Here is a 13,438-nt window from a genome sequence, read left to right as displayed (position 1 = left end):
TTTCTATATGCCTAAAATACCTCAATAAAATTGTTTGTTAAAAAAAATAAAAAATAAAATCATAAATGCTTTAATAAAATGTTTTTAAAAAAAGAAAGTTTTTTCTTGCAGTGTACTTATCTCTGAGAAATGAAAAGAAAATGTGGAGTATGATGCCAGAAGATGTGATATTTTGTTTCACAAAACTTAAATTTACCCATCACCCAACAGTGAGGAGGTGGAGATACTTACTTGAATTTCCTGTTCAATATGACATCATTGCTAAAGCCACAGTGAGTGAAGAATTTGACTGCATTGCTGTCTGCATGAGTCACAATGGCATCATACTTCCCAACAACTGCAGGATCCTGCAGTATCTAGAGTCAAACGTTTTCACAATGGTTACATTCTGGTTACATAATCTTCACACTTTACTAGTTGAATCATATCTATAACTAGGATAACTTACTTATTACTCCTCAGAGGAGCTATGGGTGAAATTTTCATAGAAACATTAAAGATGAAGTCAAAAATTGGTGGGCACGATTTAATGGAGAAGTTTCTAAGTGTGGTCGCGAGCGGGAACTGCTGTCACCGGTATCAAACTTTAATTAGTCCACTTAACGAGGCCCCAAGGGCTTCACCCCACAAATGAGGGTCCCGCCGGCAGATTCGCCGGCACCGTGCCCGCCAGCTACCAGCCAACAAGAGGGAGCTGCAGTTAAGCCGATCCTGATGCAGGTGGACCATGATGAGGCGCTGAAGAGCATTGGCCACCAACTCCCCCGAGTGCCAACACAGTCCCATCACCCTGGAGTAATGTTACACAGACCTCGGGAAGGTGCAACAGGGTGGTTCAGGTTGGGGAATGGCAGTTTTGAGAGGGTAACATGATGGACAAAGCCACGTCCTATCTGAAGCAAGCAAGGATGAGAAACCCCCTGGCCCTCCGGGCGTGCCGGACCCTCACCGATGCCGCCTGTCCTCCATCTACGGCTGGTCCTTCAGGGCCTCCGTGACAACCAGTGGTGTCTTCCACCCTGGGACCCTCCAGTCCCCCTTGGCTCCCCACCCACCCCCCTAATATACCCTGCCATCCTGCAGGGTGCTATTCTACACGCCCTGCCCATGCACCCCCGGTTTCAGAGGGGGCCCCTGGTCACCGGACCCTAGACCCTGTACCCCTGACACCCACTTGTAACATTATCTGGACCAGGTGCTGGTACCTTCCCTGGTGCACATACCCACCCTCTGGTCGCAGAAATGTCCCCGGTGCTGGGGCCCAGCCCCTGGGTGTTTGGATGTTGGCCATTGCGTCCGTGGTATTGCTTCCTACAGTGTTCAGGTGCAGTGCCCAGGCCTCACAGTCTGATTGGGATGCTCGCCAATAACTCCCACATGCAACATGGCACACCTACCCACAGGAATACACTTGGGAGCTGTGAAATGCTCACTTAACTATGATTGCCAATTCCCTATTAGCAATAGTCTTCAGTCGCATGGCCAGAAGCCTCCATGGTCAGTGGAATAGACAGGCAGGAGCTGGGATTGCCCCCGTCATGGGTACACAAGATCCAGTGGGTGGCATGGCAGACCCGCGGATGCGGAGGCACCCTCCACCCCTCTGCCCAGAGGTGCCCCCCCTATGCCCAGGGGTGCCCGCACCCCCCCCCCCCCCCACCCCCCCCCCCCCACACCGATGACTGCTGACCTTCCCCCACAATCGCGGCTTTCCCCCCCCCTCCCGAGCTCTGGGGCAGCATCCTGATGCCACTGGGCTCATTGCTGGGGAGTGAAGATGGCTATGCGCCTCCTCAGATTCCCACAGCAGCCATTCTGCCTGCTTCATGTTTTTAAAAAGGTGGACTAATTGGCGCCCATGTGACCACTTGCTGGGGGGCGGTTATATCACAGGAGGCCGTTTGATAGGGGGTCGTTCCTGTTAATTGTAAGGAGATTGGCCTTAATTGGTGATTATTGGTTTCTACTACGCCACAGTGGGATCCTGATTTCACCAACGGAAATGGGCTGGTTAGATCGAAAATCGATCAGCGCTCGGCGCAGCTCCCAATTTTGGCCTCTCCTGCAATCTAACGCCCATGTCGCGTTCTTGCACAAGCACGACACGGCCATTAAATCATGCCTGGTATTTCTGGAACAAATTACAAAACGAGTTAGGCTTGGCTCAGTGGTAGCATCCCCGCCTCCGAGTCGACAGGTTGTAGACTTAAGGACTACTCTAAAGACTTGTGCCCATAATCAAGGTTGGCACTTCAATGCAATATTTAGGGGAGTGCTGCTGGGTGAGAGATGTTGAACATCTACATGCTCAGATAGAAATAAAAGATCCCAAGGCACTATTTGAAGACTAGCAGGATGCTGACTTGGTCAACTTTTATTCCTCAACTTCCATCACTAGAATAATTTTCCTTACTTAATTATTTCATTGCTGCTGATTAGACCTTGCTGTGCACAAAATAGTTGGCACTTCACAACAAGTGATTACAGCTCAAAAGTGCTTCATTGGCTGTGAAGTGATTTGGATTAAGAACAAAAGAAATAGGAGCAGGAGTAGGCTATATATACTGCTGAGCCTGTTCTGCCAGGTGAGGTGAGGGCGACTTCTTTTGACATCAAGGCAGCATTTGGGCAAGTTGGCCTCAAAGAGTTCTAGCAAAATTGCAGTCAATGGGAATTAGTGGGAAAATTGTCCACTGGTCGGAGTCATGCTCAGCGCAAAGGAAGATGGTTGTGGTTCTTGCAGGCCACTCATCTCGACCCCAGGACATTGTTGCAGGAGTTCCTCATGGTAGTGTCCAAGACCCAAACATCTTCAACTGCTTCATCAAAGACCTTCCCTCCATCAGGTTCGACGTAGGGATGTTCACTGATAATGGCATAGTGCTCAAAACCATGTATAAGTTCTCAAATAAAGAACAGTCTATGCTCACATGCAGAAAGAGCTGGACAATATTCAGACTTCGGCTGATAATCAGCAAGTAGCATTTGCACCACACAGTGTCAGGCAATAACCGTCTCCAACAAGAAAGAATCTAACCATCTCGCCTTGATGTTAATGGCAGTATCATTGATGAATCCCCCACTATCAACATCCTGGGAGTCACCATTGACCAAATATTTAACTGGATCAGCCTTATAAATGCTGTGGCTACAAAAGAAGGTCAGAGGCTGGGAGTTCTGAGTGAGAATCTCACCACATGACTCTCCAAAGCCTGTCCCCCATCTACAAATCAGGAATGTGATGGAATACTGTCCACCTATCGGGATGAGTAGAGCTCCAACAAGACTCAAGAACTTCACCGGCATCTAGGAAAAACAGCTCGCACCTCATTCACCACTTTAAACATTCACACACTCCATCACTGGTGCACATTGACAGCAGTATGTAATATCTACAAGATGCACTGCATCAACTTGCCTCCTTCAACAGCATCTTCCAAACATGTGACCTCCACCATCTAGAAGGACTAGGGTAGATGCATGGGAACAACAACACCCTTCCAAGCTGCAAACCATCGAGGCATGGAACTTATCACCATTCCTTTACTGTCATTGAGTCAAAATGATTCTATGATTCTATGAAAATCTGCAATTGCCCTCCCCAACAGCACGATCGACTGAAAAGTTTCAAGAAGGCAGCTCACTACCAACCTTCTCAAGGGCAGTTAGGGATGCCAACAAATGCTGGCCTTGACAGTAAAACTTCAATCGCATGAATGAATTATAAAGAAATCACGGCTGAACTTCTGTATTATCTCCACTTTCCTTCTATATCACCTTAGTGCTCAAGAAACTACTGTTCTTGAAAACTCATTGGCTGAGCAACCATAACCTTTTGATGGAGAATTCCAAAGATTAACAATTCTGTGAGTGAAGAAAGTTATTTTCTTGTTCCTAAATTTCAATTCAATTACACTGAGACTATGCCCGTTTTTAGCTCTAGCTTCTCTAGCCACTCAAATAGCGGGTGCGATTTAATGAAAAAAAAATTCTCATTTTGGGCCCATTTAGCGTGGTCTCTCCCCCCCCCTCGTTACTGAACAGGACTCTGCTTCTTTTTAATTAATTAATACATTTTCGGGCCTCAGCTGGGTGAGGGAAAACTACTCGGGACCTCCAGAGAATGATACCTTCCTCAATCTAGGGTTTCCTTTCTTTTGAGATTATGGGCGTTGGCCGCCGTGAATCCCGCCCCCGCCAAAGTCTCCGGTACTGGAGATTGGGCGGGGGCGGGAATCGGGCCGCGCCGGTTGGCGGGACCCCCCGCTCAATTCTCCCGCCCGGATGGGCCGAAGTCCCGCCCAGAAATTGCCTGTCCCGCCGGCGTAAATCAAAGCTGGTATTTACCGGCGGGACCAGGCGGCGTGGGCGGGCTCCGGGGTCCTGGGGGAGGCGCGGGGCGATCTGACCCCGGGGGGTGCCCCCACGGTGGCCTGGTCCGCGATCGGGGCCCACCGATCCGCGGGCGGGCCTGTGCCGTGGGGGCACTCTTTCCCTTCCGCCTCCGCCACGGCCTCCACCATGGCGGAGGCGGAAGAGACTCTCCCCACTGCGCATGCGCGGGAAACTGTCGGCGGCCGCTGACGCTCCCGCGCATGCGCCGCATTTCCGCGCCAGCTGGCGGGGCACTAAACGCCATTTCCGCCAGCTGGCGGGGCAACAAACGCCATTTCCGCCAGCTGGCGGGGCGGAAATCCCTCCGGCGCCGGCCTAGCCCCTCAATGTTGTGGCTCGGCCCCCAAAGATGCAGAGCATTCCGCACCTTTGGGCCGGCGCAATGCCCGTCTGATTGGCGCCATTTTTGGCGCCAGTCGGCGGACATCGCGCCGTTGGCGGAGAATTTCACCCTATATGTCTGTAAAAGCTGTGATTAAGGGATTAACGGCTAAACAGGCTGTGATGTCACTCATGGGAGGGGCTGAGTCTGTTTTAGTTTTGTTTTCAGCCCTGCCCTGTGTCTGCTGTTTATAGTTTCATTTTTGAGACCTGCTCTGCTTTCTGAGGAAGGGTGTGATCCTCAGACTGAATTCTCAAGAACTTTGTGCATAAATCTGTAAGGCACCGAGAATTAACTGTATTAATATGTGGCATTTGATCTGTGCGTGTAGATTATGCTTGATTGAAAGTTTAAAAGTTGATGAACCGCGCCGTTGGGAACTCGGCCCATCAGAGGCGGAGCATTGTGGGTGAGCCCACTAATGATATGTGAACGGTGTTTCAACTATGCGCGGAGTGCGTCGCATCGATGCCATTTTCAAGGCAATTTAGTTTTGGTCCAAAACTTGTACTATATTTTCCCCTAATGCAAGTGTGCACACTAACTTTCTATATTCAAAGTATTTCCCCCTATGCAGAGGAATCCGTCAGGGGTGCCCTTTCTCTTCACTCCTTTTTGCTTTGGCGATAGAACCTCTGTCCATAGCCTGAAAGTCATCAGTACTGTTAAAGGGTATTCACTGAGTTGGTGTGGTGCACCGTGTGTCCTTGTATGCTGATGAACTTCTATTATATTATACTGACCCTGTTGCTTGTGTTTCGGCTATAAATTAAATACCAACAAAAGCAAATGTTTTTCGATCAGCTCTATCCAGGCAAATCCCCCTCCAGATGTTTGCTGTTCTGTATATCTCTTGCTGGTTTTCACCAATTCTTTTATTTCTCTTTATAAAACAAATTTTACAAACCAGGGGCGAAATTCTCCCCCAACGGCGCGATGTCCGCCGACTGGCGCCAAACACGGCGCCAATCAGACGGGCATTGCGCCGGCCCAAAGGTGTGGAATGCTCCGCATCTTTGGCGGCCTAGCCCCAACATTGAGGGGCTAGGCCGACGCCGGAGGGATTTCCGCCCCGCCAGCTGGCGGAAATGGCGTTAGTTGCCCCGCCAGCTGGCGCGGAAATGCGGCGCATGCGCGTGAGCGCCAGCAGCCGCCGATAGTTTCCCGGCGCATGCGCAGGAGCGTCAGCGGCCGCTGTCAGTTTCCCGCGCATGCGCAGTGGGGAGAGTCTTTTCCGCCTCCGCCATGGCGGAGGCCGTTGCGGAGGCGGAAGGGAAAGAGTGCCCCCACGGCACAGGCCCGCCCGCGGATCAGTGGGCCCCGATCGCGGGCCAGGCCACCGTGGGGGCACCCCCCGGGGTCAGATCGCCCCGCGCCCTCCCCCAGGACCCCGGAGCCCGCCCACGCCGCCTGGTCCCGCTGGTAAATACCAGGTTTGATTTACGCCGGCGGGACAGGCAATTTCTGGGCGGGACTTCGGCCCATCCGGGCCGGAGAATCCAGCGGGGGGATCCCGCCAACCGGCGCGGCCCGATTCCCGCCCCCGCCCAATCTCCGGTACCGGAGACTTCGGCGGGGGCGGAGGCGGGATTCACGGCGGCCTACGGCCATTCTCCGACCCGGCAGGGGGTCGGAGAATGACGCCCCTGTTTGCCAAAATTAGAGCACATTTACAGTGCTGGGATAATTTGCCTCTTTCCTTAGCTGGCAGAATTCAATCCATAAAAATGAGCATCTTGCCCAGGTTCTTACTTTTTCAATGTCTTTGTACTTTTTTGACCGAAATCATTTTTTATTATGGTAAACAAGCTGGGCAGGAAAGACACTTAGAATTCATAGATTTTACAGAGTAGAAGGAGGCCATTCAGCCCATTGGGTCTTCACTGGCCCTTGGAAGGAGTCCCTACTTAAGCCCACACCTCCACCCTATCCCCGTAACCCCACCTATCCTTTTGGACACTAAGGGCAACTTAGAATGGCCGATCCACCTAACCTGCACATCTTTGGATTGTGGGAGGAACCCAGAGCCCTGGAGGAAACTCACGCAGATACAGGGAGAATGTGCAAACTCCACACACAGTCACCCGAGGTCGGAAAGCAACCCGGGTCCCTGGCACTGTGATGCAGCAGGAACTTTCTTCCTGAAAAGGTGGTGGAAGCAGAGTCTTTGAATATTTTTAAGGCAGAGGAGCTGGATCCTTGTTAAGTCAGGGGCTAATAGGTTACCAGAGATAGGCCATATGCAGATTTGAGGTGATGATCAGATCAGCTATGTTCTTATTAAATGGCGAAGCATGATTCAAGGGCCGAATGGCCTACTCCTTGTCTGTATGTTTGTATACAACTTCACAGCGTTTACCTCTTCCTCTTGACAGAATCCCTGTCTGGAGTCAACCTGATTGACAGATTTGATTAAGGGCAGTCCGAAGCAGGCTAACCTTTTTTGAGAGCTAAAATTCACCTCTTTATTTAATCTGAAACAAGTTCAGTTTTATAATTACATTGGAACATTCTGCACTGATACAAGTAAATTATTTTCACACTAAACAGCTGAAACAAAATGAAAATCAAACTCTCTCATGCAGGCTCTCGGTGCCTGTACTCTTGTTCACCATGGCAACCAAATATGTCTAATAACCATCACTACAAAATCAATGGCATATATTGAAAACCAATTGCAGGACTGAAGCAAACATATTAATTAAGCTACACATAAAAGCTAAAATAGCAACAAAAATGTCTTGCCTTACTCATGTAATCTCTCTTATCCAAACACTTCTGTTTGATCACAACAGAACTTTTATACACAGCCTCATATGAATGTTGATTTTTGATTTAGCACTGTTTGAATATTTAATACTGAAAATACAGAACCTAATACAAACAGTTGATATGTCCCAGAGCACCTGCCAAACCGCACTGCTGAATGCACTTATCTCAGAACCCAAACAACTCAAGATCGCAGACGCTGAATAAATACTGATTAACAAACCTGACCATTTTTAAGAATAAAGCCAAAGCTAACACATCAATTTACAGTTCCTTTTGGGCATTAGCACAGTTTAATTGATAATGCTCTCCCTTTGCAGTGAAAAATTGTCCAGAACTTGAGCACATAAACTAAGCTGAAACTGCAGTGTGGTGCTGGGATGTGCTAGATTTTGAAGATGTCATGTTTTAGATAAGACGTAGTCTGTGAAATTGGATCCAGGTATTGCAATGTGTAATTAATCCATGTCCATTGCTTCTGCTGCAAGCAGCACACAAACCTTGTGCTGCCTGCTGATCTGCATACAGCCAACGCTAAGTATGCTTTTGAACGGCCGTACATCTCAGTGGGGGCCTAAGGAGTCCTTAATCGTGTAACTCAGTGAAGTTAGAACCACTTAAAGCTAGCTTGCATTACTTAAACCCAGCCTGCACTGCTTAAAGGAATGCACATCCTGATTGGAGCAGGTGCTGGAACAGATTGAGGAAGAGTCTGTGAACAAGATGAACAAGTGAGCAAGGTTTTCTGATGTTGCACTGGGCATCTTGACAGAGGAGATGGAAATGCAGAAACGTCCTCGATTCACAGGGGCTCAAAACAAACTGTGCAAAGGTATACAAACATACAAATTAGGAGCAGGATTTATTATGATCCCAGACTAGAGTCCAACAGTGGCTAGGATACTGTATTTTAGTTTATTTGTAAGACTGTGCAGAAAGAATGATTTGCTCCAGGAGTGATTGCATGAGAAAATAGGGCTCTGGTATTTCTAAAATAAAACGTTATTATAAATACAATATTAAGCTTTTTAACTTCACACCCGAAAAAGGACAGCTTACAATACCCCTTAACATTACTACTCAATTTCCCATTAAACAACAAGGAACACATAGCTCTCAATCCATCTTTAAAATCATCACGGCATAGAGTAATTCAAGATTCTGGCTCTTGTTCGAACTCTTTCAGACTCTGGCTGAGTATCTTGAAACAGCTGCTTCATCTGGGTTGTTTCAGCCTCTTACTTGTCTTCAGACAAGACTGCTCTGCTTTTAAAATATTATTACTCTTTTTTCAAACGATCCTATTGGGAAAGAAAACTGCTCTTACTTATTTATGGTCTAAAAAACAAGGGTTGCCAGATCAGACTTCACTTTCTTTCTCCAAAGGAAATCTCTCTTAGCTCCACCCAGCACTGACATAATCTCCCCAAGCTAAAAAACAAATGAACTTTCCAGGGACTGAAAGCACATCAACTCCCCAGGGACTTCTCCAGTCAAACCACTATGCGTTAGCCCAGACTGAAAAACAGTAAGAAGTCTTACAACACCAGGTTAAAGTCCAACAGGTTTGTTTCAAATCACTAACTTTCGGAGCACTGCTCCTTCCTCAGGTGAATGAAGAGGTGGGTTCCAGAAACATATATATATAGACAAAGTCAAATATGCAATACGATACTTTGAATGCAAGTCTTTGCAGGTAATTAAGTCTACAGGTCCAGACGGAGCAACTGGAGAGAGGGATAATTGCTGCAAACAATGATTTGTTTGAGGTTGCGCGGTTGTTTGAAGACAAGTAGTGGGGGTGTGGGGATGATTTTGTCAAGATGTTTGTCTTCATCGATGACGTGTTGAAGGCTGCGAAGAAGATGTTGTGGTTTCTCCGCTCCAGGGAAGTCCTGGACGATGTAAGATACTCTGTCAGTTGTGTCCCTTGTTTGTCTTCTGAGGAGGTCGGTACGGTCGGAGGCGGCTACCCTAGACTTGACATGTATGCACAAGCCGTCAGGAGTCGCATCAATACCAGATTCATTAGTCGCATTCACAAGACAGCCCCGAACGTCACTCAAGCACAACACAATGCCACCCGCGCTCTCAAGACCAACCGCAACATCGTCATCAAACCAGCAGACAAAGGAGGAGCCACCATCATTCATTTTTTTTCCAATTAAGGGGCAATTTTTAGTGTGGCCAATCCACCTCCCCTGCACATCTTTGGGTTGTGGGGGCGAAACCCACGCAAACACGGGGATTATGCGCAAACTCCACATGGACAGTGACCCAGAGCCAGGATTGAACCTGGGACCTCGGCGCCATGAGGCAGCAGTGCTAACCACTCTGCCACCGTGCTGCCCAACTCCAAATTCCTGTCTACCCCAACAACCTTTCACCCCATGTTAATCAAGAATCTACCCAGCTCTGCCTTAAAAATATCCCACGGCTCTGTTTCCACTGAGGAAGAGAGTTCCAAAGACTCACGACGCTCTGAGAGAAATAATTTCTCCTCATCTCCATCTTTAATGAGGAACCTTGGGCGGGATTCTACGACCGCCCCTCCACTCCGACGCCGGCTGTCAAATTCTCTGGCACCGTTTTTCTGGTGGGAGCGGGGATCGCGCCTGTCGGGGGCCGTTGCCAGTGGCCTCCCCCCGGCGATTCTCCAGTCCCCGATGGACCGAGCGGCTGCCCCTTTTTGGCCAGTCCCGCCGGTGTGAATTACACAAGGTTTGGACCTGGCTCTGAGGGCGGTCTGCAAAGTCCTGGGGGGGGGGGGGGGGGGGGGGGGGGTGCAGGGGGGATCCACCCCCGGGAGGGAGGGGGGGGGGGCACGGTGGCCTGGCCTGCGATCGTGTTCTGGGAACACGCTGGTGCTCCTGTGCATGCTCCAACTCGCGTCGGCTGGCGGAGGCCCTTCGGCGCCAGTTGGCGCGGCGCCAATCACTACAGCGCCGGCCTAGTCCCCGAAGGTATGGAGGATTCCACACCTCCCGGGTGGCCCGATGCCAGAGTGGTTCACGCCACTATTTGGTGCCGGTACAGCCCGCCCGCCGGATATCGGAGAATCTCGCCCCTCTTGCTCCAGATTCTCCCACAAAAGGAAACATCATCTCCACATCCATCCTGTCAATACCCCTCAGAATCTTAAAAGTTCCAATCAAGTCGCCTCTTACTGTTCTAAACTCCAGTAGATACAAGCCCAGTGTGACCAACCGTTCCTTATAAGACAACCCGCTCATTCTTGGTACTAGTCAAGTATTAATATTGTACACAGCACTACAGATGCGGGGCGAAATTCTCCGTTATCGGCGGAAAGTCCGCTGATCGGCGCAAAAAACGGCGCAAATCCGACTTGCGTCACGTCGGAAAAATGGGTCGATAGTCTCCGGCCCGAAATGGGCTAGCAGCGACGTAACGGGATCCGCACTTGCGCAGTGGTTCACGCCGTGCAGCGTCATACGCGCCGCACGGCGTGACGGCTCATAAGGCCGCGCTGCTCCACCCCACCCGACCGGAACACCCGACCGCAACACCCGACTGGATGGCTGGCCGCCGCTCAGCCCCGAGGTTCGAGTCACGCGCTGTGGAGGCGCTCCTGGACGCAGTGGAGCAGAGGAGGGACGCCCTGTATCCCGGGCACGGCCGCAGAGTTGCCCCACTCCACAGCCGGCGTCTGTGGAGGGAAGTGGCAGAGGCTGTCACCGCTGTGGCCCTGACACCACGGACAGGCACCCAGTGCCACAAGAAGGTGAACGACCTCGTCAGAGCAGGCAGGGTGAGCCTCCCCATATCCCCCCTCCCCCATATCCCCCCTCCCCCATATCCCCCCTCCCCCATATCCCCCTCCCCCATATCCCCCCTCCCCCATATCCCCCCTCCCCATATCCCCCCTCCCCATATCCCCCCCTCCCCCATATCCCCCCTACCGCATATCCCCCCTCCCCATATCCCCCCTCCCCCATATCCCCCCTCCCCCATATCCCCCCCTCCCCCATATCCCCCCCTCCCCCATATCCCCCCTCCCCCATATCCCCCCTCCCCCATATCCCCAAGTGAATCCAGCCCTAACCTTAACCTCTGCAATGCACGCGCAACCGATGGCGTGCATTCATATACCTGCCTAACAGTGTTGCCTTTTACCCCTGCCACCCCCCCCACCACAGGAGAAGCGCGCACACAACAATAGGGAGCATGTGAGGACTGGAGGAGGCCCCGCTGATGAGAGGCCACTGACCGAACACCAGGAAAGGGCCCTGGAACTGGCTGGTGGACCTGAGGACCGGGAGGTTGCTGATGCAGAGGTCGGGGGCGTACTAGCAAGTGAGCCGCCGACAGCCCGTCCCCATATCCCCCCTCCCCTATATCCCCCTCCCCCGTATCACCTGATCACTGCCTGATGTCTAACCATGCATGCTTCATTGTGTATCGCAGGACCAAACGTCCAGGCACCCATCCCCGCAGATGCAGACCGCCCGCAGGATGCCCCTCGGAGGCCACGGGAGACGGGGAGACCCGGACCCTCCGGCATGCGACGCCCGCAGGATGCCCCTCGGAGGCCACGGGAGGCGGACAGACCCGGACCCTCCGGCATGCGACGCCGGCAGGATGCCCCTCGGAGACCACGGGAGACGGAGAGACCGGCACCCTCCAGCATGCGACGCCCACAGGATGCCCCTCGCATACCACGGGAGATGGAGAGACTGGAGCAACAGGGAGACAACACCCCCGTCACGTGCGGGAGCGACCACCCAGCGATGAGGGGGGCAGCCACAGGCCCCCGTCACATCCGAGCCAGGACACCACTACCCAGGACACCACTACCGAGGACACCACTACCCAGGACACCACTACCCAGGACACCACTACCCAGGACACCACTACCCGGGACAGCAGTACCCGGGACAGCAGTACCCGGGACAACACTACCCAGGAAGACGAAATACCGGACAGTGACTCAGAGTGGATGGGTGGAGACGAACCCCCAACCCAAAGTGCCATGGACTCAGAGTGGGACGAAGAGCACGACACAACGCCACTGCTGTCACCAACACCCTCCACCATCGCAGAAACACTCACCTCGGTTGGGCACTTTAGTGATGAGGCGTCTGGTACACTCACTGGTGCGCACAACACAGCCGTCCCGGTACAGCAGGTGGAGGTAGGAGCAGCAGAGGGGCCGGGCAGTCGGAGGGCAGCCCAGCCCAAGCGAACATCTGTCGCCCAGATGGATCCCGGGTTCCTGGAGTTACCACACCCACACATAGATCCGATGCAACCACCGACCCGGAGACAAGCGAAGAGGGTGACGGGCGGCTTGCGGCGGCTGCGGTCGCAAGTGGAGGAGTCCACCCGCGTCCAGGAGCTGGGAGTGGTGTCGGTCATGCGTGCCACCCAGGCCGACACCGCACGGGTGGCGTCCGCGGTGGAGGCAATGGGTGCAACGGTGTCAGACATGGGGAACGGTTTGCGAGGCCTGGGGCTTTCCGTGCAGGCGGCGTCTGTGGCCCAGGAAATGGCTGCCCTCTCACAGGAGGCCATGAGCCAGTGCCAGCGCCAGATGGCAGAGGCGCTCAACGCCATAGCCCAGTCTCAGCAGGCCATGGCCCAGTCTCTGCAGGCCATGGCCCAGTCTCAGCAGGCCATGGCCCAATCTCTGCAGGCCATCGCTGAGGGCATCGGCGCCAGTGGCCATGTGCGAGCCGGCGTCGCACTGTCACAGACAGGGTTTGCCAACCCCCTGGGCTCCATGGCTGCAAACCTGCAGACCCCTGTCGATACCAGCACGGGCCTCCAGGACTGGCAGCGCCAGATGTCGGGGGGCGTCGGATGGCCAGTCCGTTCGCATCCCCCACCCATGTAGAGGCCTGGGGGCCATCGGGCACCCCGAGGGAGGAGGGG

At 52.4% G+C, this 13,438-nt stretch overlaps 1 protein-coding gene across 2 annotated transcripts in view; it reads right to left on the bottom strand.

Moving 5' to 3' along the window:
* Nucleotides 1-13,438, bottom strand: part of LOC140430789 (uncharacterized) — a 448,181-nt gene that overhangs the window by 105,623 nt on the left and 329,120 nt on the right. For both annotated transcript variants that reach the window (XM_072518479.1, XM_072518480.1), the window contains exon 6: nucleotides 232-356. In XM_072518479.1, coding sequence (XP_072374580.1) covers nucleotides 232-356 — 125 coding nt within the window. The remainder of the gene's footprint in view (nucleotides 1-231; nucleotides 357-13,438) is intronic.

This window comes from Scyliorhinus torazame, chromosome 10, assembly GCF_047496885.1.
Source record: "Scyliorhinus torazame isolate Kashiwa2021f chromosome 10, sScyTor2.1, whole genome shotgun sequence".
NCBI lineage: Eukaryota > Metazoa > Chordata > Chondrichthyes > Carcharhiniformes > Scyliorhinidae > Scyliorhinus > Scyliorhinus torazame.
Note: the sequence above shows the minus strand (reverse complement) of the source record. Positions and strands in the feature narration are given on the sequence as shown.